Source organism: Scardinius erythrophthalmus, assembly GCF_964197995.2.
Source record: "Scardinius erythrophthalmus genome assembly, chromosome: 5".
NCBI classification, from domain to species: domain Eukaryota; kingdom Metazoa; phylum Chordata; class Actinopteri; order Cypriniformes; family Leuciscidae; genus Scardinius; species Scardinius erythrophthalmus.
In genome coordinates, this window is record NC_138225.1 from 27,741,499 (window position 1) to 27,763,445 (window position 21,947).

Consider the following 21,947-nt stretch of genomic DNA (forward strand, 5'->3'; position numbering starts at 1 on the left):
CGTTGAGATCAGACGTGACCCACGAGTGAATCAGGGCCTTAAATCATGGGCTTTGCAATTCTGCGTAAATCTGCAGAGTTTTCTAGACAGATGCAGTGTGGCCCTGATTATGAACAAAAGTAGCTAAAGAGGAAGAGACATGACACCAAAACTACTGAGTCGTTCTAAATCCATGCCTACTGCTCACCATTTCCTCTTTCAAAACCCAGCAAGTTGGAGCCCAATTCCATTCCCCTCTCTCTATACCTTCCTATCTCAGAAAGTCCAAAAATGTAACTTAGAAAAAAGAAAAAAGGAGTCAAAGTAAATCCTTCACTGAGATCCCTGTTCAAGGAGACAGCTGTGCAACACATTTACCTGCATTGGTGTTCGAGCCTTGCAAGAGTACTGTAAGTGTCTCCATGACAAGCCAGGCAAGCTGCTTTTGATCTTCAGCCACATTGTTCTTGGCATCACCTGACCGCAGTAAGCGGGAGCAGTAAACAAAGAATGCAATTAAAACCAATTTCAGCACTGTAATTGTTAACTAAATACAAAACTGAAACGTATACAAAGTGTTAACTATAGATATTAGATGAAAAACTTAAAACTTCAATAAAAATCTGAATTGTTGTTCTGGCAACTAGCTGAAATAAAAGTTTAAGTACTAAAATGACTAAAACTTAAATAAAAAAATCAAACAAAATATAAATATTAAACAAACTAATAAAAGAAATGACAAAATTACTAAAACTTGAAACTGAAACTAAAAATCTGAAAGAAAAAACACTAAAATATAAATATGAAAAGTAATTCAATATAATAACAAACACTATATATACTATACTGTATATACTGTATATGTGTGTGAGTGTTAGTCGTAACTATTTAAATGTAGTTTACAAAAGTGTTACCCTGCTCGACATGGGCTTGCGTTGGGTCTTTCAACAGCGCTGCATATTTGTGGAGCAGGTTAACTAGCACTTCTAGCAGTCCAACTTCACGGAAGACATCACTGAAGACGGGATGGTGGCGCCCAAGCTTGAGAAGAGTGCGAGTGGCTGTGATGCTGCATCCATAAGAAGTGCTCGACTTTAATAGCACGCTAACGCTAAAAAGCTCTTTGCATGGTACGTAATTAAGCCCGAAGACAACAAACTCCAGCAGCTCAAAGTACTTGGACTGCACCTCCGGTAGCTTTGTTACTCGCTCTGCAAACTGTGACAGTGCATGCTGCGCCTCTAAGATGAAATAGTTGGCGTAGTCGGCAGCATAGATATTGGCGATGGCTTCAAGGATCATACGTGCTAATCGACCACTCTTTGCCTTCAAGAAGGCATTCTGAAGCACAGAAAAAGCATGGATGTTCCTGACCGTGTGGCCTGAAAAGAAAAATCAAACTATTAAGTAAACGGTTCATGGACAATGAAAAAAAATAAAAATACATTATTCAAAATGACTCCCATTTTGTTTCATAGAAGAAAGAAAGTCATACAGGTTTCGAACAACATGATGTTGAGTAAATAACAAAAGTTTGTATTATTAGTTTAACACCACATACAGTAATACTAATGACAGTATTAAACTGTAGAAAATCTTGTGACCTTTGGTGGACTCTTGCATAGCTAGTAACACACAACCTCACATATTTTCATTTCCTCTTCATCTGTGCGCAGATTCCGCAGAAGTCTATATTCATGACAACTTTTAAATAATTATGTTGTAAACAAGACATCAGTAACATATAGTAGCACATAACACTCATAAGTGTTGTAGTCAAGACCAGCTCATTCAAGTCCAAGACTGAGACCAGAAGGGAGTCGAGTTCAAGTCAAGACCAAATCCACAACAAGACCAAGACCATGATCCATGACCATGAAAATAGGGTCTTGAGTCGAGGACCAAGACCAAAAAAGTATTTTCCATTTATTCATAGTCTTGACTTGACTTGACTTGACTCAATCCGCTTCTGGTCTCTGTCTTGACTCAGACTCGAATGAGCTGGTCTCAACTACAACACTGCTGAATAGCCTCCAAAAGTGAATAGGAGGCTGTCCTTGCTGCATTTTTCTGGGATATCTCTTTGCACTAAATTAATTACTGATATTTATTGCTTCATTGGCTCTTTCTGAAATCATTATGCTCTTTAACTAAGCTTCAAGAAAAACATCCCGTATGCAATATTAACTAAGAACACCCAACCATCATATGATTACAGAGCAACATAAGTCAGTCCTCCAACCCTTAAAAACAAATTCTTGTGCATTCAACCTTTATGAACCCTCACTGCAATAAGCGATAATGCTGGCTGCATGAAAATTCCAAACTACAAAGTAGGGAAGAAACTATCTCTGTGATTGGCTTGTTGGAAAAGAGGAAGTCTTGATGTGACTGGGTGCATAAACAACATTATCTTGCGCCATTATTTTAATTACAGCATTTAATGGCTCTTGGCGAGGCATAAGACAACCCAAACAAATAACCTAACCAGATTACACAGTAGGTGTCAGCCGTTTGCCTCCTTCTGACCAATTAATGCCATTTACAGCCAGTGAACACTAATGTTTTAATTCTCCCTCAGAAACCACAGGCCCTTCTTCTCCCTGCGTGACTAAAAGAGCAATCGAGCTAACGAAGGGAGGCAGAAGCAGACATAGATGAGGACGTTAATATGAAAATGCAGAGAGGAAGAATACCGCTAATCTCTCACTTCAGGATGTACTACTAATCTTCTCTTGGTTCTGACAGTCATTGATTACAGCTTGGTTAATTCATCCTGCCAGTTCTTAAAAAAGGTTTGACCGTAATGCCCATAAATCTTAAAATCTAATCTAATCAAAAAAAAAAAAAAAAAATTTTTTTTAGAGAACAACAGTAATAAAATGTGCATTATAGATGAAATTGTCATTTGAATTTCTTTGTTGGTTACAATAAAAATCCTGAATTGGAAGCAAGAAAAAAATCCCAGCTGATGCAAAAATGTGAATGATTGCAAATATAGAAGCACACTAAATCTCTAAAGTATTTTACTAATGCAGGCCACTTAAGCCTCAAAATTACACACTTGCCATCTGAATCCTGTAAAGACCTAAATTTCACAATGTTTCCTGGCCGAAGTTCAACATACCCCGGAATTTCACATCACCAACTTTCACACCCAGCTGCACTGTGACATAAGTTAAGAGTCAAGTGGATGTTATTTTACAGAGGGCTAACCTTTCCCAGAAGGCTGTGGAACCACAAAACCTGGAAGCAGGAAGGGTGCTCCAGTGGTGAGACCAGCTGGCTTCAGCTCACTGACACCATATGTGGTCAGAGCGGTCACCAGGTTCACCAGGTCCTTTAGAGCATCTTTGGCTTCATCCTCTTTGGCCTGCTCCAACCTAAGATGTACAGCAATTATATCAGAGAATATCACTATTCATACATATCAGAAATTAAAATGACTATACTGCCTCTTATTGCCTTTAAATAACTAATCTAAACTATCCTTTTTAAGCAAACCGTTTAAGTAAACCTACAAGAAAGATAATAACTCAAACACTACAGTTTAAAAATGTATGGTATTTTATTTTTTATGAATACTTGTCTTTATCAAGGAACCATTAAATTGATCAAAAGAGACATTGAAGACAATTATAACTTGACAATATATTTCCATTTCAAACAAATACCGGTCTTAGGAACTTTAAAACGTTACAGAGATAACAGGAAAATAATGCAACATAGTTTGTTTTCAGAAGAAAAAAGCGTCACAGTCCAGCTTAAGTAAGCTCAGTAATATTTCATTTTGTTGTAAAAAAGTTATTCATTTAGTTCATTTATATATACAGTATATAGCCGCTCTGGAGAAAACCGTGATGTCATCGTCCAGCTCAGTTCAGTGCTCATGCAGGCAGATCAAAATTATTGTTGAATATTAAATTAAATGTTAAATTTTATTTCCCCAACCAAGCAAGCCAAAAGCCAATGGCAACAAAGGTGAAAAAAGGCGAAAAAGGCGACATAAAGTGAGCATAAGAGACATATTTTCAAATGAAAAACAAAAGATCCGCACTCGCTTGTGTCTTCTTTATGAATTATTCTTTCTTTTTTTTTATGCAACAAAGCACATAAAGATCAATAAAATGATTTGGCAATCAGCCTTCTTCAGTGAATCTCTCATTATAAGAGACTTATTTCAAAAACATAAAAAAAAAAATCTTACCGACCCCAAAAGTTTGAACTGTAGTGTACATGGACATGGAATATAGATATATTTGGAAAGGAGCCATGTAATAAGAGGGATAATGTACAGTCATCTGATCATTACTGCAAAATTCTTCCTGTCTGGGTTTATTTTTAGACAATGACCGCACATTACCCTTCACATTTAAACCCTGAAGATTTAAATGTGCAATAAATAATTACCTGATCATAAGATCTATGAGGAAGGTGTAGCCCTGACACATGCGGAAGTCATCCAGCAGTATCTGAGAGACATCGCTGGAGTCCTTCAAGAAACAGGAGAGCCCAGCAAACATCTCCACAATCTCCAGAGGAGAGAGGTCATCTGACTGCTGCATGTTCTGGATGCACGTCGACAAGCACTCTTTCTCTGCAAGAACAAATAGTGTCAAGTTGATTGTGAATTTCATAAACCAATACATTTTGTTTAAAAACAACAGACCAGGTGGCATTGTTTTTTATATTAGACTCTTAAGGGCTGACATTTGATTGCTCCTCAATTAATTGCAAAGCAATTTCTGACAAGAGCGCATGCAACCCCCAGACATTGACCTCAAAAAACACTAAATGCACAATAGTGACAGTTAAATGGTTAAGTAAGGTTAAAATGTTACTAGGGTTCATAAGATGTCAGCAGTAACACATTCTCAGCATTATGCATCCATGCACAGCAACGGCAGAGAACCACAGTGAAAGAAGTTGACAGTTAAATCATCACCGTGGATGTACTTGACGACATTGACGCTGAGGCCGTATCTGGAGATGGTGGTGAGCACCTCTCCCGCGCTCTTCCTCCAGGGTAGGTTGTGGGGGGGACACCAGGAGGTGATGGCACTGAAGAGCAGCTGTAGATCATCCTTCTGGGCCAGCTCCTCTGCCGGAGACACGAAACTGCACAGCTTCACTAAGATCTGAGGAGGACAACCAGAAGAGAAAGTCACGGTTGGTGTCAAAGCGTGTCTTTTATGGGTATTTTTTGGAGAAAATGCTGTTCCTAAAGACAGACAGACCTGGACAAAGACTTTCTGTAGAAGAGCTCTGCGGTCGCCCAGAGGAAGCTCGGTCTGGGTAGCGGCAGGAACCTCGGGCATGTGGGGCAGGTCAAAAAACAAATATAGGCATTTGACCAGCGTCGAGGGCACCGACATGGTGGTCATACAGTCCACAGTTTTCTGCAGAAGCAGAGAAGAGGAGGGATTCAATGAACAGATCATGGTTTTTTCTCCATTCAAGCACTGACTAATGCAAATAACAGGCAAATTGTTTAATATTTCACAATTCTGGTAAGAGATCTAACTGACCCCAAACTTGACTCAAATTACAAAAAAATAACTGTCTAAATCCACAATAAACTAGGTGAATTGATGAAAAGCTAGAGGATGTAAGTCTTGTTTGTTTTTTGTTGTTTTGGATCTCACTACACAGTTTTGGGTCTCAGGTGAAACCCTGATAACCATATAACGGTAGGCCAGTGACGACATCATCCTCACTCTGCTCTAAAGGGGTTCAGGTGGACGTGACTGAAAGGAAATGCTGCAGGTGGGTCAGAGCTTCACTTTTCCCTGCCATGTCGCCTCTGACACTAATCAGAGCAGGATCCTGTTACCAGTGCCAATGAATCAAATCCCATCAGACGCTTTTAAGGCAAGTCAGGAAGTTATAGGATTTAGCTCAATCTAGCCAATGATTCTCTCTCTCATGTATAGCCCAAACACTTTTTTTCATTGCAGATCCAGTCTGAACCAGTGTGTGCAAAGGCTACCACACAAAACATGTCTCCTTACGATAGATCAGAAATGGCCATAATTAACGCTCCAAAGTTCTCAAGAAACACTTCTCATTTTGGTCAATGTTGAAAACAGGTCAATATTTTGATGGAAATAAATAATCATTCATATTTTTCAGGATGAATAAAAAGTTTGAAAGAACAGCATTTATTTGAAACAGATATTTTTTTCTTTAATATCTCTTTTGATCAATTCAATGTTAAATAAAAGTATTAACTTATTTAAAAAGAAAGAAAAAAAAAAAAAAAGGAAAAAAATCTTACTGAGGCCAAACTTTTGAACGATAGGGTAGTTATTATAGTTAACTTTCTTGGTGTGAATGGGTCTTAAGACAAGGCCAAAGAATCCCAGCAGTGCCAAACTTTAATGGAGGTTCCAGTACATCCACTGCTTTCATAAGAATGAGAAAGCAAAACAGAAGAGACTCATCACTTCTGCATTTTCATTCCAGGAAACATACTACGTGACCAAAAAAAAAAACCCAAACCACTCTCTTTAGTAAAATCAATGGCCTTTTACATTCAAATAAAGAGTTTTTGAAGAGAAATGAAGGCAGGTTACACTAATAATGCCTCCTATAGCTTGCTCTGTGGTAGTTTACCTCAGCACACTAGCAGACGGTGTGAAGTCAAGTCAGTGTGCATTGACGATGATGTCAGACAGAAAAACACCAATAGAAGAGGGAAAGAGCAGGATTTCTCACAGGCATCAATGCAAGAGGGGGGAAAAGATGAGACAAGAGACGGCATCCGTGAGGGTGAAATGAGGGTGCATTGGGAATGTAGAGCATGAAGGACGTCCTTACAGAGAGAAAAGAAAAGACCTTTGTTGTTTCCGAGGGGCGGGGGGTGTTGCCAAGAGCACCAGTTTTTGTCTCCAACTCACAGCTTGGAATACAAACATATTTCACCCCTCATGTTTCAACATGTTTCACCTCTCAAAACCAGACTACTGCCTGGAAAGAAAATCGTGCAATTAATTCAAGCTCATCCTCTGTTTTATCACAAGCCCTAAATTGTGCCAAATCACTTGGGAAAGCATTTCGAGAGGTCTGTATTTAGATGGTGGAAATGTGTTTTATGTACTTCAAAGAGCAGCTATGAGGTATCAACATTAACACAAGAAAGCGTTTTCATTATGTATTCCACGTAAAGCAAAAAGAGGGTACAAATAGACAGTGCGAGTAAGAGAAAGGCCACAGGAAATCTACATTACTGCATTCCATATTTTTGTGCACAAGTTCTTTTTGAAATGTTATAGAGGTAAATTACCCTTAAGGATTCTATGAACCAAAATAAATATTAGAACTGTGGCTAACAACAGACTGGAGGAAAATTATGGAAGACTGGATCTCATTAATTGGCTTAAAGGGTTAGTTCACCCAAAAATGAAAATTCTGTCAGTAACTACTCACCCTCATGTTGTTCCAACCATGTAAGTCTTTCGTTCATCTTCGGAACACAAATTAAGATATTTTTGATGAAATCTGACAGAATTTTGACTCCTCCATAGGCTTCCAGTGTGACCGAAACTCACCGGCCCAGAATAGTTATTAAAACATCTTTAAAATAGTCCAAGTAACTACAGTGGCACTACATTAAGTTTATCATGCGACGAGAATACTTTTTGTGCGCAAAAACAAACAAAAATAACGACTTTATTCCACTTTTCATTTCCTTCTCTCTGGGCCTCGTAGTGTTTTTGCGCTGCGCGTCTGTGTTGCACGTCATCACGCAACACACACATGACCGGCGTCGGCCAATAGTGAGCCTACGTGGTGACGTGTAACACAGACGCGCTGCGCAAAAACACTACGAGGCCTAGAGAGAAGGAAATGAATAGTGGAATAAAGTCGTTATTTTTGTTTGTTTTTGCGCACAAAAAGTATTCTCGTCGCTTGATATACTTAAGATTGAGCCACTGGAGTCACTTGGACTATATTAACGATCTCTTTAATAACTTTTCTGGGCCAGCAAGTTTCGGTCACACTGGAAGCCTATGGAGGAGTGAAACATGGCTCAGATTTCATCAAAAATATCTTAATTTGTGTTCCGAAGATGAACGAAGGTCTTACGCGGTTGGAACAACATGAGGGTGAGTAATTACTGACAGAATTTTCATTTTTGGGTGAACTAACCCTTTAAGTTTGACCAACACTCAATGTTGGCAAAACTTAAGCCAATTAATGAGATCCTACCTTATTAAAATAGAAAAACAAACAACTTACACTGCAAAAAAATAACCTTAAAATCACAAGGAGACATGAACATAAATGTCTAATTATAATAGCATGTACACTACCTTTCAAAGGTTTAGGTCAGTAAGACTTTTTTCCCTTGAATTTAAAGGGATAGTTCACTTTGAAATTAAATTTTGGTATGTTTTAGCTTACCTCAAGGGCATCCAAGATGTAGGTGTCTTTTTTCCGCAGTAGTTTAAATTTTTATATTTTTAGGTCAAACCGTTCTTGTCTGTCAGTCATTTAATGCAGGTCTATGGTCACTGTCTCAAAGAGCATGCACAGAGTCCAAATTAAAACAATTCCCCATCATCAAAATTAAACAATTCCCCATCGTAAGTACACATTGATGGCCTAAGACACGAAACGAGGGGTCTGTGTGAGAAAACGAACAGTATTTATATCGTGTTTACCTCTTATACACAGCCACGTCCAAGTGATCTGAGGGCGCGCGCGCATCCTGGTGTGTGACGTGTACGCAGACTGGTGCATAGATATATACACTAGATGTCGCATTAAAGACATTCGTTCCAATGAACTGCCGTAGCCAAGGCGACATCTAGTGTATATATATCTATGCACCAGTCTGCGCACACGTCACACAGCAGGAAGCGCGCGCCCTCAGATCGCTTGGACGTGGCTGTGTTACAAGAGGTATAAACGATATAAATACTGTTAATTTTCTCACACAAACCGCTCGTTTCGTGTCTTAGACCATCAATGTGTACTTACGATGGGGAATTGTTTAATTTGGACGATGGGGAATTGTTTTAATTTGGACTCCTCAAAAAGAAATATTTCACGGTCTTCACAAAAATGTTAAGCAGCACAACTGATAACACTGACTATTTAACACTGATAATAAGAAGAAATGTACCATGACCATCGCTGTACCATGGTACTGCCACAGTGCTTTTCATAAAGGATCTAACTAGAAGGGCTTCCATTCTTGTGGGAACAGTAGTAACAACATTCCCATTCAGTCAATACAACAAATGACTATGGGACATCCACAGACAGCCCTTGATGTAATGATACACTGCCAATGATGTAACCATGCCCTTGTCACAGAGTAAGCACACATAGTCGGAAACCATTTCCTACTACGTGACATGGATATACTGTATCCCCCACAATGCACTGCAAAAGATAGAAAAGCACTAGCTGCTAATAAATAGACTTCACCAGATATTATATATTCTCCTTGTTAAGCATAAAATCTACATTGACATTTCCAAAGTGCTCAAAAATCTGAGACACCCTTTGGGCACTTAGTCAAATCTCGCTGACACAATGACCTCCCCTGGACAGGAAATCTGGTGAATGACATCAAAAGCTAGAAATACTTCTGAAGAGCTTTTGATGAGAGCAGGATCAGTCCTTCTTCATCTAATGAATGGCATGACAGGAATATTGTCTGTTTGATCGCAACACGTTGCCAACTCAGCACAGAGAGGAAGTGCTTCAGAGAGAGAAAAACAACTAGTAATTGGAGATCATTTATGTAGAGTGCAACTGTCCATACCTTTTCACAAAGTTCCCTTCAAACAGACCTTCATAAAGTGACCCATGACTTGGTAGTCATGGCCTCAAGCTGTGCAGGCTTGAGCAATCAACAGCTTGAGAAACAGGTCCTCCATGACACCATCCTTACGTCGCCACACCAGCAGTGGGGAAGCTGGAAGGCAAGACTTGTGCAAGCATTGTTGGAGAAGCCATCTTTCACTATAGAGTATTTCTCCTCTCTCCAAAATTGACTAAAAACATACTTAAAGAAATTTCAACTAGTCCTTCCGGCCTCCACACGGTTCTCCAGTCTCTCAGTCTAGGAAAAGACAGTGTCCATCTCTGAGAACAGAGACTTGTGTAACTTGAGATAAGGGGTCTTGTTCAGCTGTGAAACTACCAGGCACACATTCAACATAGTACAACTTTTTCTAGTATGGACAAGTGCTGGGTGCTGAAAGCCCAACCTAGGATGGCTGATTCCCAAACACAATGCCGTTTATCTTTTTCATACACCAAGGGACAAGGACGGGTCCTCAAAACAAAAAATTGGTAGCTGAAAACTTTGAAGGATGTGGCACACCAAGCCGATGCCTAGTTTTCCATTGTCACTAGTTGGACCTCCATTGATCATGCTGAATTGGAGGAGGTGGCGGAGATCACTCTAATGAACTGTTCTGGTTAAGACTGGAATACACTACATGACTTTTCAACTCTGAACAGATTTTAAAACACTAGGCATCATACTAGTGTATCATACACTAAACATTGTTTTGTTGTTCCAAATCTGTATGAGTTTCTTTCTTCTGTTGAACACAAAAAAGATATTATAAAGAATGCGTGTAATCAAACAGTTGACGGTAGCCATTGACTTCCAAAGTAGGAAAAAAATACTATGGAAGTCAATAGCTACCGTCAACTGTCTGGTTACCAACATTTTTTAAAGGTCCCATGACATGAAATTTTCACTTTCTGAGGTTTTTTAACATTAATATGAGTTCCCCTAGCCTGTATATGGTCCCCAAGTTTCTAGAAATTTCAATCGGTGTAAATCGAGCTTTTGCTATCTTTCTCTGCCTTTGAGAAAATGGAAGCTCAATCGCGCTGATCTTGAATCTCCTCCTTGTGACGTTATAAGGAGGAATGTTACCTCCCCTGTCTCTGCTTTGCCCGCCCAGAGAATATTTCCGCCCATGAGAAAATGAGCTAGGAAGTAGGAACGCGCGCGCGCGATTTTAGTTTGTCCACGAGAGAAATCATGGCTTTTGAGCGAGCGAAGCATAACAATTGCTCAATAATTGGATGTACAAATGAACACCGAAGGGTTAATACAGAGCTGGGCTTGCTGAACGTCTGAAACTAAAGTCTGGATCACTCTCTTTGGCTCAGCTACACACCTCGGAACAGTAAGTCAACTAATGATATAAGTGTGTTGCTTTACTGTTTATGTTTGCCTAGACTGTTACACGTAGAATGTGGCTGTCACATTAGCTATGCAGCCATGCAGTTGTGTGTGAATACACACACTGTAACGCGAGTGTTGTACACTTCTTTGTTATTTGGATAACCGTTTTCCTGTTGGTTATACGGCGCGCGCGATATCCGCATTTCAAGATCGCAGAGCTTGATGATGTAATTGTAATAAGATAAATTACAGATGTTACAGATCTCTCATGAAAAGGCAACAGTAGGTTAGCGTTAGCTACATGATAATAACTGTAAACCATCCGAATAAAGTACCGTATCCAGACATAATATTTTAAACTAACCATTCGGAAATGTCCTGCTGGAACCGCTGAGTTGTTGCTTCTCCATCCGGATCAGATTCTGGGTCAAACTGAAATGCTTGAACGACTGCGTGTCTTCGTGCCATTGCTATATCCAACGTTTACATGCACGGACCGGTACCATTGCGCAAGATGGTCAAGGCCACACCCACCCTCCACCTTGCGCCGCCTTTCTCCTCCTCATTAACATTTAAAGCTACAGACACCGAAACGGCCTGTCTGAAGGAAGCTCATTCTGGGACTGGCTTGTAGTGGCTATAATTCTGCACAGAGGCTGAATTTTTGAAAAGAGATTTCAGATACAGTACTAGGGACCACTAAGGCCTATATTAAAGCCTACAAAAAATAGCATGTCATGGGACCTTTAAAATATAATTTTTTTGTGCGTGTTCAACAGAGGAAAGGAATTCATACAGGTCTGGAACAACATGAGGGTGAGCAAATGATGAAAAAAATATATATTTCTGGGTGAACTATCCCTTTAAAAACCTCTTAACCTGCACAGATTGGCTTGATGATAATTGTAGCTCCAATGCACCTGTACCCAGGTGAGATTATATTTCATGATGTATTTTATCAAAATAATTCACAAAGTTCTAAGAAAACATTTCGTTTTGTTTTCTAGAAAGATAAAATTTGTGCGATGTGGGTGGGTAAAACATGTAATGCCAGAATAAAGGAAAATAATGGCTGAATAAAACCAAAATAAATGCTGTTCTTTTGAACTCTCTATTCCTCAAAAAATCCTGAAAAAAATTATCACAGTTTCCACCAAAAAAAAATCAGCAGCACGACTGTTTTCAACATTGATAATAAGACTTGTTTCTTGAGCACTAAATAGCCTAAGCATATTAGAATGATTTCAGAAAGATCATGTGACACTGAAGACTGGAGTAATGATGCCATTACAGGTATAAATCACATTTTTAAATATTTTCAATTAGAAATAAAAGTTATTTAAATTGTAATAATATTTCACAATATTACAGTTTTTACTGTATTTTGATCAAATAAATGTAGCCATGGTGAACATTACAGACTTCTTTAAAAAACAAACTGTCTCTGTATATATTTTTCTAGTGCTAATCAAATATGTTTTCATGTTTCATGCATCTTGTGATTGTTTCATCTGATGCACATTAAACATACAGACCTGTCCTGAGGAGGCCAGCAGGTTGATGGTGTTCAGAAGCATCCAGCCACGGCTCGCCTCCTCGCTCTGATTTACCTCCAGAAACTGGACAATGGCTCTGCTGGCCGCCTCTGTGGGAGGAGCACACAAACACACACACACAAACAGAATCACTGACGCGTTTAACAGTCTGCGCAAGTGGATCAAATCCATTTTCACACGTCAGCTTGTGTGTGACTGGCCTCATCTGGGGAAGGACGCCGAGTCAATTAGAGGTGATGACATGCAGGCGGTTTCGTTTCTCATTCATCCATTGCAGCCTCATTTTGAGATGCCATACTGTGAAACCCCAGTGAATTGACAAAGGACAAGATTTAGGCTACTCAGAAGAATATTATTTTCTGCTCCAACAAAAATGTAATTATATAATTTTGTAAAATCCATAGTCATAAAAATACAATAAATTTGACATACAGAATAAATACAATATCATTACGTTATGCTTTTTGTTGCATCAGTACTATGACTACAGTTTGAAAGAAAAAAAACAAGCGTTAAACACAAGATGTTTAATAGATGGTATAAAACCTACTAAAATGCTTAAGTAATTACTTGTTTCATGACATGCTCGGTCTGGGTTTTGTGAATCTATGCAGCATATGCAGATTACATCACCAAAAATAAACATTACTGTACATCGTGTGCCAAGACAAGCTGCCAACACAGTGTGTGGACAGCAGAGTGACTCTGAGACCAAGCCCAGTCTTCCTCAGTCATAAACACAGCTATTAAAGCAAGAACGGTATAAAGCAGTTATAAACTAGTGATGCACCAAAATTAAGTTATTACATTTCAACAACAAATTGTAGTAGAAACATAATTCAGCAAAACTTTGCAATAAGGTTTCATTAGTTAACATTAACAACATTAGATAACATGAACTAACAGTTCTACAGCATTTACTAATCTTAAAAGTTGTGTCTGTTAACATTAGTTAAAGCACAGTGAACTAAAATTAGCTAATGTTAAAAAGGATAATAAATGCTGTAAAAATATATTGTTCATTGTTAGTTTGTGTTAGTTAATCCATTAATTAACGTTAACAAATGAGACCATATTGTAAAGTGTTACCCATAATTCTGTTATTAAAAAGTGCACATAAGGCAGTTTTTATATTCAATTTAAATGTTTGTATAACTCAGTTTGAGTGTTTATTATTACATAAACGAGAGAAAAAAAGGGTGAGACTTGTTTTAACCCATCAAAATTGACTGGATCGGGAAAAGTGGGTATAACATATCAGGAAATAGATAGTTGAAGTACCTGTTGATTTATTAGATGCTCTCCGTCTGATCTCAGTCACCATCAACCTGGACACTTGCGTAGTGAACTGCAGCAGGTCTGAAAACTTCTCATTCATGGAGCTCGGTGGAGCGTTCCCAAACACCTGTCACACACACACACACACACACACAAACACCATTTACAGAACAACCTTCTTTTCTTTCCATTTTTTTCACTCTACAAAGATGTGGACCTGTTGAGTTAAAGCTGAGATTTAATCACAGCAATTGCTCCCTTGATGTCTAAAGAGCCGTATGCTCGGTTTGTAGAGTTATTCATCTTTCATTGCAGCAAAGATAAGACATTCACAGGAGCTCTGAAAACTGCCCTTCAGCATTTGGCTCACAGGCCGAGTGTCCAATCAAATTAATATAAACCACAAACATTCATAAGAGGTGCAAGACTGCCATGCTTAAATCTATCATGTCAGTCCTCTCACTGTTTGAAGAAATCAAAATCTAGAGAGACACTGCGGTATTAATTCTGATGTGCATTATTTCAGATGGGTCTAAAACACTTAATGAAGTATGACAGCTTTGTAAATAGAGAGCATGTTTCATCTAACTTCTACAAGTGCTGTTAAAATGCATACAGGCTGCAGCAGGTCAGCGCTCTTTCATGCACAATGATGAGGTCATCTACAGTGTTTCTGCATAATCAATGCTGGATGATTAGCACCATCATGCTCTTCTCCAGCCTGTGAGAGTCACTTGATGTCATAACGACTACTTAGCCTTTGTAAATGAAGTAGTCACTGCTGGTTCACTTCTTCTCATTGTTTAAATTAACATTAAAAGCAAAGTGTGGATCATTTTGGTTTAATGACAGTTTTTGGACAAAATCTCTATAGTGATTTAAAAATAAAAGGAGAAAATGTTTTAATGTTCTTGCTTTCAAACAATATACAGACAGATTATGGCATATACATGTACACTACCTTTCAAAAGTTTAAGGTTGGTAAGTTTTTTTGATGTTTTTGAAAGAAGTCTCTTATGCTCACCAATCCTGCATTCATTTAAATCAGAAATACATCATAATTACAGTAAAAATAGTAATATTGTGAAATTACTATTAGTTTTCTATTTTAAAATGTATTTTATTCCTGTGATCAAAGCTGAATTTTCAGCATCATTACTCCAGTGTCACACGATCCTTCAGAAATCATTCTAATATGCTGATTTGGTGTTCAAGAAATATTTATAATTATTATTATTATTAATGTTAAAAAGAGTACCGTACTTAAATACTATTAAAAAAATATTTTTGTGATTGTTTTTGAATACAATGTTATACAAGAGGAGAATTTATTTTTCTGCAACAATATAAAAGTCTTTACTATCACTTTTGATCAATTTGATGCATCCTTGTTGTTGAATAAAAGTATTAAATTCTCCCCCAGAAAATTCTTACTGACCACAAACTTGCGACCAGTAGTGTAAAAATTTAGATTTTCAGCAAAAATTATTATGAAATTTACAGTATTCAGTAAAAGTAATCCCTAAACTGATGTTTAATGGTAACAAAACAATAAATAAATAAAAGTCACCACGGGTTACATTTAGCATTAGCAGTGCAATACAATCGTGTCTATTACACTTGTCACTTCTTTTAATGCATTTTGACTTGAGAGGCTGTATCTTTGTGGATCCCTCTACATTCAGTCTGCCTTTTATGAATAAATCGCATTATCCTGATGCATATTAGGTGATGATGCTGTCTCTTTAAATAAACAGCGCTCTCTCTCTCTCTCTCTCTCTCTCTCTCTGTCTCTCTCACCCGGTTGAAAACAGGCAGCATCATGTAGAGCTTCTCCTCCTGCTCCTTTTGTGTCATGTGGCGCGGCGGGTGGCAAAGCTCGGAGAAGAGGCGGCGCAGGTGCATGAGTCCCAGCGCGTTGTCCTGCGGGCTACACTCCTCTTGCCGCGGCCTCCCCATGATCCTCTTCACCATATTCATCTTTAGAGGCTTCTTGAGGCCGAAGCCAGCCCTGAGAGAGCAGACACACAGATAAAAGAGAGGTTTTGTGAAATGGAGGAAATGAAAAGGGGAGGGTGGGGAGGAGGAAAAATAACAAGATGTCAGGGAAATTGATCGTCGACTGTAAAAGTCCACTTCTAATGTGACGTGATATGCTAGCTTCAAATTGCAGATCAAATTCAGCCTGTTTATTTTTTGCAGTGAACTGCTTCTGTCGGAGTTCCTCTAGTGAAGATTCTGCTGCAGGTACAGAAATACTGCAGGACATGCAAACAAAATTGGATCCAAGATATTATTCAGGTTCATTTCAAGGACACGGTGATAAAGGCAAACTTAACTAAGTATAAAGCAACAAGACTCGTATATAACTGAACATACAGACAATTTTTATCACTTTTTTTGCCACAAATAGGTCTTGACAGGAAGCCCCTGGGCTATTGGTATACTTCATAAAAATTGTATCAATTGTTTTCTTTCAGTTATTATTATTATCATCATTTATTTATTTTATTTCCTGTGATCAAGCATTGCTTCCTGGACAAACAGTGTTGACAAACGGTTATCTTCCTATGTCATGCTGTGCTCCACACAGTGAGTCATGAATCAGATCCAACTGGGTAATGGTTACAGAATTTAGGGAAAACAAAGAAGCCACACAATAACTTTACATCATCTGCTGAAGCTGGCGAGCACATGGAAAATAGGACACGCATCTGACAGACATTTGCTTGAGCCAGTTAGGTGCTGTTATAAAACATTTATGTTTCAGCAATGCCCTCAGCAAAAAGCTTAACATCTGTGAGTTGAAGCAGATTCTTAGACGGGAACAACCGCAGACATCTACAGCAACTGAGAAAGTCAGCAACACTTGAAGGCGGGAAACATGAGACGATCCAGAGCAACATTGACTGCATCCATCTAACTAAAAATACCTGCACTGTATCCAGGCTCCTGAATTTTTGGATACTATTCTATGTAACAAATGGTTATTATTATTATTCTGTGTCTGCTCAGACCACAAGAAAGATTTCATGGCATTGTGATTCAGTAAAATTGTTTTAATAATCCAAAACTGTCCATTCATCCAAGCAGACCAAACTTGAACAATTATAAAGTTGCTAAAATGCCACACCTGGCCCAGAATTGAGGGTATTGTGCATCAATTTATATAATCGCTGCAGGTTTCATGCTTTTAAGGCGGGAAATTCCCACAAACATTTATTCAATTAGCTGGTTGAATGAGCAAATTAATCCACACAGATTATCAGATCAAATCAGTAATTTGAAAACTTTCTGAGAGACATAATTTCTCAAACAGCGAGAGTGATTCAACGCTACTGCATCTTCTCTTTCACTTTCAATATGCACACATGGCTTCACATCACCACATCATCTGTACAAGCGAGCTTTACGCAGCGATACAAGGCCTTTTTTATTTTAAAGCATTTAGTAGTGCTCACATGCTTTCTGAGAGTGCTTTTTCACGGCTTATTGCGCTTAAATGGTCAGAAACGCACAAAACTATGTCAAAATGCCCATCTTGGCGAGTATTCACAGACACAGTGGGTGATGTCTTAAAGGGATACTCCACTTTTTTTGGAAATAGGCTCATTTTACAACTCCCCCAGAGTTAAACAGTTGAGTTTTACCGTTTTCGAATCCATTCAGCCGATCTCCGCGTATGGCGGTACCACTTTTAGCATAGCTTAGCATAGATCATTGAATCGGACGAGACCATTAGCATCTCTCTTAAAAAAAAAATGACCAAAGAGTTTCGATATTTTTCCTATTTAAAACTTGACTCTTCTGTAGTTGCATTGTGTACTAAGACCGACGGAAAATGTAAAGTTGCGATTTTCTAGGCTGATATGGCTAGGAACTATACTCTCATTCCTGCGTAATAATCAAGAAAAACTCAACTGTTTAACTCTGGGGGAGTTGTAAAATGAGCCTATTTCCAAAAAAAGTGGAGTATCCCTTTAAGTGAACATAAATAGTAGAAAGAAATAGAAAGAAAACACGTGTATCAGTACATTGAATCCCTGCATTAGTGCTTCTAGTGACAGCAGCGTAATAAACCTGCTGCAGTCTGTCATTAATGTTAATAAAAGAACAAAAGATAGCGAGAAGAATTCATCTAGGCTATATTTAATGAAACATTCAATTTATTCAATTTCTGTAGTGTTCCTGTACCTGAATACTGTTAGACCTACCTGAAAAACCTTAAAGCACTCTTTATTTCATTTGTATGCTTCAGCTTGTAATTTGTTTATTTGTTCTTGTTTATTTTGTATATTCAATTCAAGGTTGGAATCAAGCTTCATTGTGCTGTGTGTAAACTCAGGCGCAACAAAATTAACCCATTGTAAAAACACAAATAGCCTACATAGAGTGAGCTTACATTTAGGTGAGATAAATGTAATTAAAAAAAGCCCTGTGCCCTGTGTAAAACAAAAATTGCTTAGCATTTCTCTCATGTGGCCAATAGTCAATTGTGGTTTTGCAACCCAATCATTCTTAATTTCAGGTACAGCACCAATTGCAAGATAAACACCTCAAGTACTATGATTTCTGCTGAGTAAGAAAGTACAACGGTGTTTATACATCAAGAGCAGTTCCTTTTCCTAGTCATTAAACATTCAAAACTTATTTACTAGTTTCTCAGATTCCAGTCACCATTATGATTGTTATAATAGCAAGAATGCTGAGCTCTCAAGACACCATTAATTATTTCTTAATCCAACATAATAAACACAAATCAGCTAGACATAACAGTAACACTCTTAAAATTGACATACAAATGCTTTTGGCCTCCTACTGGTAAAGACAACATAAGCATCAGGTCATGTAAGTGTTAATGATGAACAGTCGTTCTTTACCATTCCAGACCTTTCTTATCTATGGCAGTTGTCAAGCACCCCCATCATCCTATCCAGGTCTATGGACATTGGGGGAGCACATCGTCCCCAAAGTACAAAGCATTATATCCGAAACAGAGCAATAAATCCATGGGGAAAAAGAAATTATTATAAATAACAAAAATGATTGTACTAAGATAGATGAGCCTTGAATGCTTGCATTAGTTGAGTAATTCTCATCCATGAAATCGCCAATTGCAAGGGACGCAGGGACTCAGACTTTGCACATTATGGCAAATATGAAAACTGTTTTTGAACTTTAAAATCAAGAGATGAGCGAAAGCAGATTTTGTGCTTGAATGGCTGATATCAGTACAGAAGCCCTGAAAGGCTAAGTGAACATTTGTAAAGGTAATTTTTTCTTGAGTTTATATTTCACCCTTTTGTGTTACAACAACAAAACAAAAAAATATATGTTAGAACTTCGGAAGTAGATTCAGGGGGGCACGAAAAAAAGGAAGAAAGAAATCCTTTTGCCCTTCATTTTATTGACATGTCTTTCATTTTATTTATCATGAAATAAACTGTCCGCCACTACAACGCTGTTTTTGTGTTTGAACATAAAACATGCTTTTGTGCTTAGACAGTGGTTGCAACAAGGTGTAACTTGAATTATAATTGTTAACAGGTGTTTCGAAAATGAAAAAAAGTCTATGTGTCCTTCCTCAATGAATAATCCGTGGGGAGTAAGGTTGCTGGGACATGAAATCTTCAGTAAAATGTGGCTAAGCCTTTTACGCTTTAAGTCTTTCATGGCATTTCTTAGAGGGCTGCCAGCTCCAATGACTGTCTGAGAAAGCAAAGTAAGCTCCGAAGGACTGTTCGGAGAGAGAAAAAAGGCACCGCTTCAGCCTCCTCAAAGCCTTTCAAAGACTCTTGGGAATATTGAGTGACGTAAACACAAACCCCACATCTCTGCCACTGTTATGGGTGATGGAAATGCAGATGTGAGGGGAACATTTCCCACTGAATAGAGGCTACAAGTCAACAACAGGCGACAGTGTCAGCAGTCTCAATTCGAAACAGCCCACTGGATTCCTGAACACATATAAACCTCTGAGTTCCTACTATGGATGTCTAGGATTAATCGATTGTCAATAATCATGTCAAAAATGTCAATAAACTTGTCGGTGGTCGATTAAGCAAGGTCATTGTTAAGTGCGTAGTTTTGAGGCACGTGCGGTTCATGCGCAAAACACGTGCAGCAGACACAAGGAAAAATGACCTGAGCGTGCAGTACTTACAGTACTTGAAGTGTATTAATGTCTTCAAGCCTTGCAATGGATTGGTAGGCTAGCCGTTTATTTCTTAACAAAATTAACCAAGGAGTGTGGTTAATTATGGTTGGTTTTAATTATTAATTAAACCAACCAATTTATCTTCCAGTGTGTGCTCCTATTCTATGGCGCATGGTAAATCAAGACCTGTCAATCTGAGCGATCAAACCAATCCAAGCCCGCTCCAGCTGTAAAACAGTGTCCGATTAGTCTCTGCACATCCCTAATACCACTATATTCACTCACAACACCCGAGATCTAGCCTGACTACGTCAGACTTCGTACTTCCGCTCAATTTCATTTCGCTTCTGTACTCAGTCTGAGACAGCGTAATAGCTTTCCGTTTTCCTCCGGCCTGAAAACAGCCGGCCAATCAACGAACAGAGGGCGGGCTGAGAGCCGTGACATAGACGCTGATTGTACCGTGGATGCGTAGTTTTACTTCACATAATCTGCAAAAGTCGTTCACAGCCATGTTCACTCCGGTATTTCGCTCGATGGTTTTGTTTTCGCATCATACATGTGTTTACAGTGGAAGTTAGATGCGGCTGAGCATGCGCATAACACACGCCATAACCAAACGTTATGTGATTGGCTTACGGGTAACCAATGATTTTAAGCTTCAGACTAGCGCCCCCAGGCGGTAAAGAAAGCGTTTTTCTATTACGGAACTCTAGACTCTCTCTACGATGCAAAGCGAAGTAGCAGGGTCTGGTATTACCAGGCTAGCCGAGATCTAGGCTGAATCCGAAATCGCCTCCTATACCCTTAAATAGGGCATTTGTAGTGGTGTCCAGAACCATAGTGGACGTTATTGAGTGCACTTATTCAATCCCACATTGCACTGCAATAACAAGTGTACAATCGATGTACTCTCAAGGGCTGTCTGAATTCGCTCTCTCCTTTTCATTCACTCCTTCAGTGGACTAACGTAGGGAATAGTGAATGAGGGTGATTTCGGATTCAGCCTTTTTCATTGGTTGAATTTTCAAATGACGCCGTCATGATCAAGAAAGTTCTATAGACCTTATGTGCCAGAGAAACGAGGGCGCCGCCATCTTTAGAATATTGTCTTTGAACTTCCGCTTTTGCGGTCGCTCTGTATATTTCTATGGCATTGCTGTCCAGGAGTAATTAGCTTTTGAAGTGGATTTACTTAATGTAAAGTTAACAAAAGTTATCATGAGGATTGTAATGTTTAAAGCAGATGTCTTAACAAATGTCAGTAGACTGGGAAGATTTTAAAACGAGCCGTTCATTCATAAATACGCAAGATCACTGTGAAAATACAGACCGGAAGTTAAAAGACAACGAGCGCAGCGCTGAAAAGGGGCGGGGCTACATAAGGTCTATAGCTTTAGCCAATCAGCATGGCATGTCACTCCATAATCTACGCATTGTCTTATGTTGGCTCTGGGCTCGTTCGAGACCACTTGCTCTAAATAAAGATATGATCTACAATGGTTTACTAAGGTTTCGCGGTTACAAACCAAAACGTGGTGCAAAAGCATCACGTGTATACGGTTTACATGTATGTCAGTGGCTATTTTTTATACAAATACTTTGGTATAGTTTGGCCTCTAACTGAAATAAATATGCTCGTTGTATTCTGCTAGTTGAGCAGATGAAGAACAAATTCTAAAAATGTGCACAAACTTTTTATCCGATGAGAAAACATGCACGTAAACTACGATGGAAACACATTTACAGAATCAATTCCCCGATGCGCATCAAAAAAGACTTTGCAATGGGACGGCATAACTGGACTAACCAC

General features: G+C 38.7%; 1 protein-coding gene across 7 annotated transcripts in view; it reads right to left on the reverse strand.

Moving 5' to 3' along the window:
- The window catches only part of wdfy3 (WD repeat and FYVE domain containing 3), a 79,602-nt gene that overhangs the window by 48,430 nt on the left and 9,225 nt on the right, over positions 1–21,947 (reverse strand). For all 7 annotated transcript variants that reach the window (XM_081366748.1, XM_081366750.1, XM_081366751.1 and 4 more), the window contains 9 exons: positions 15,778–15,988; positions 13,981–14,104; positions 12,679–12,788; positions 5,217–5,378; positions 4,925–5,117; positions 4,390–4,576; positions 3,196–3,362; positions 894–1,361; positions 358–456 (listed from right to left, as the gene is read on the reverse strand). In XM_081366748.1, coding sequence (XP_081222874.1) covers positions 358–456; positions 894–1,361; positions 3,196–3,362; positions 4,390–4,576; positions 4,925–5,117; positions 5,217–5,378; positions 12,679–12,788; positions 13,981–14,104; positions 15,778–15,957 — 1,690 coding nt within the window. In that variant the 5' untranslated portion in view covers positions 15,958–15,988. Of the gene's footprint in view, positions 1–357; positions 457–893; positions 1,362–3,195; positions 3,363–4,389; positions 4,577–4,924; positions 5,118–5,216; positions 5,379–12,678; positions 12,789–13,980; positions 14,105–15,777; positions 15,989–21,947 lie in introns of those variants that run through there.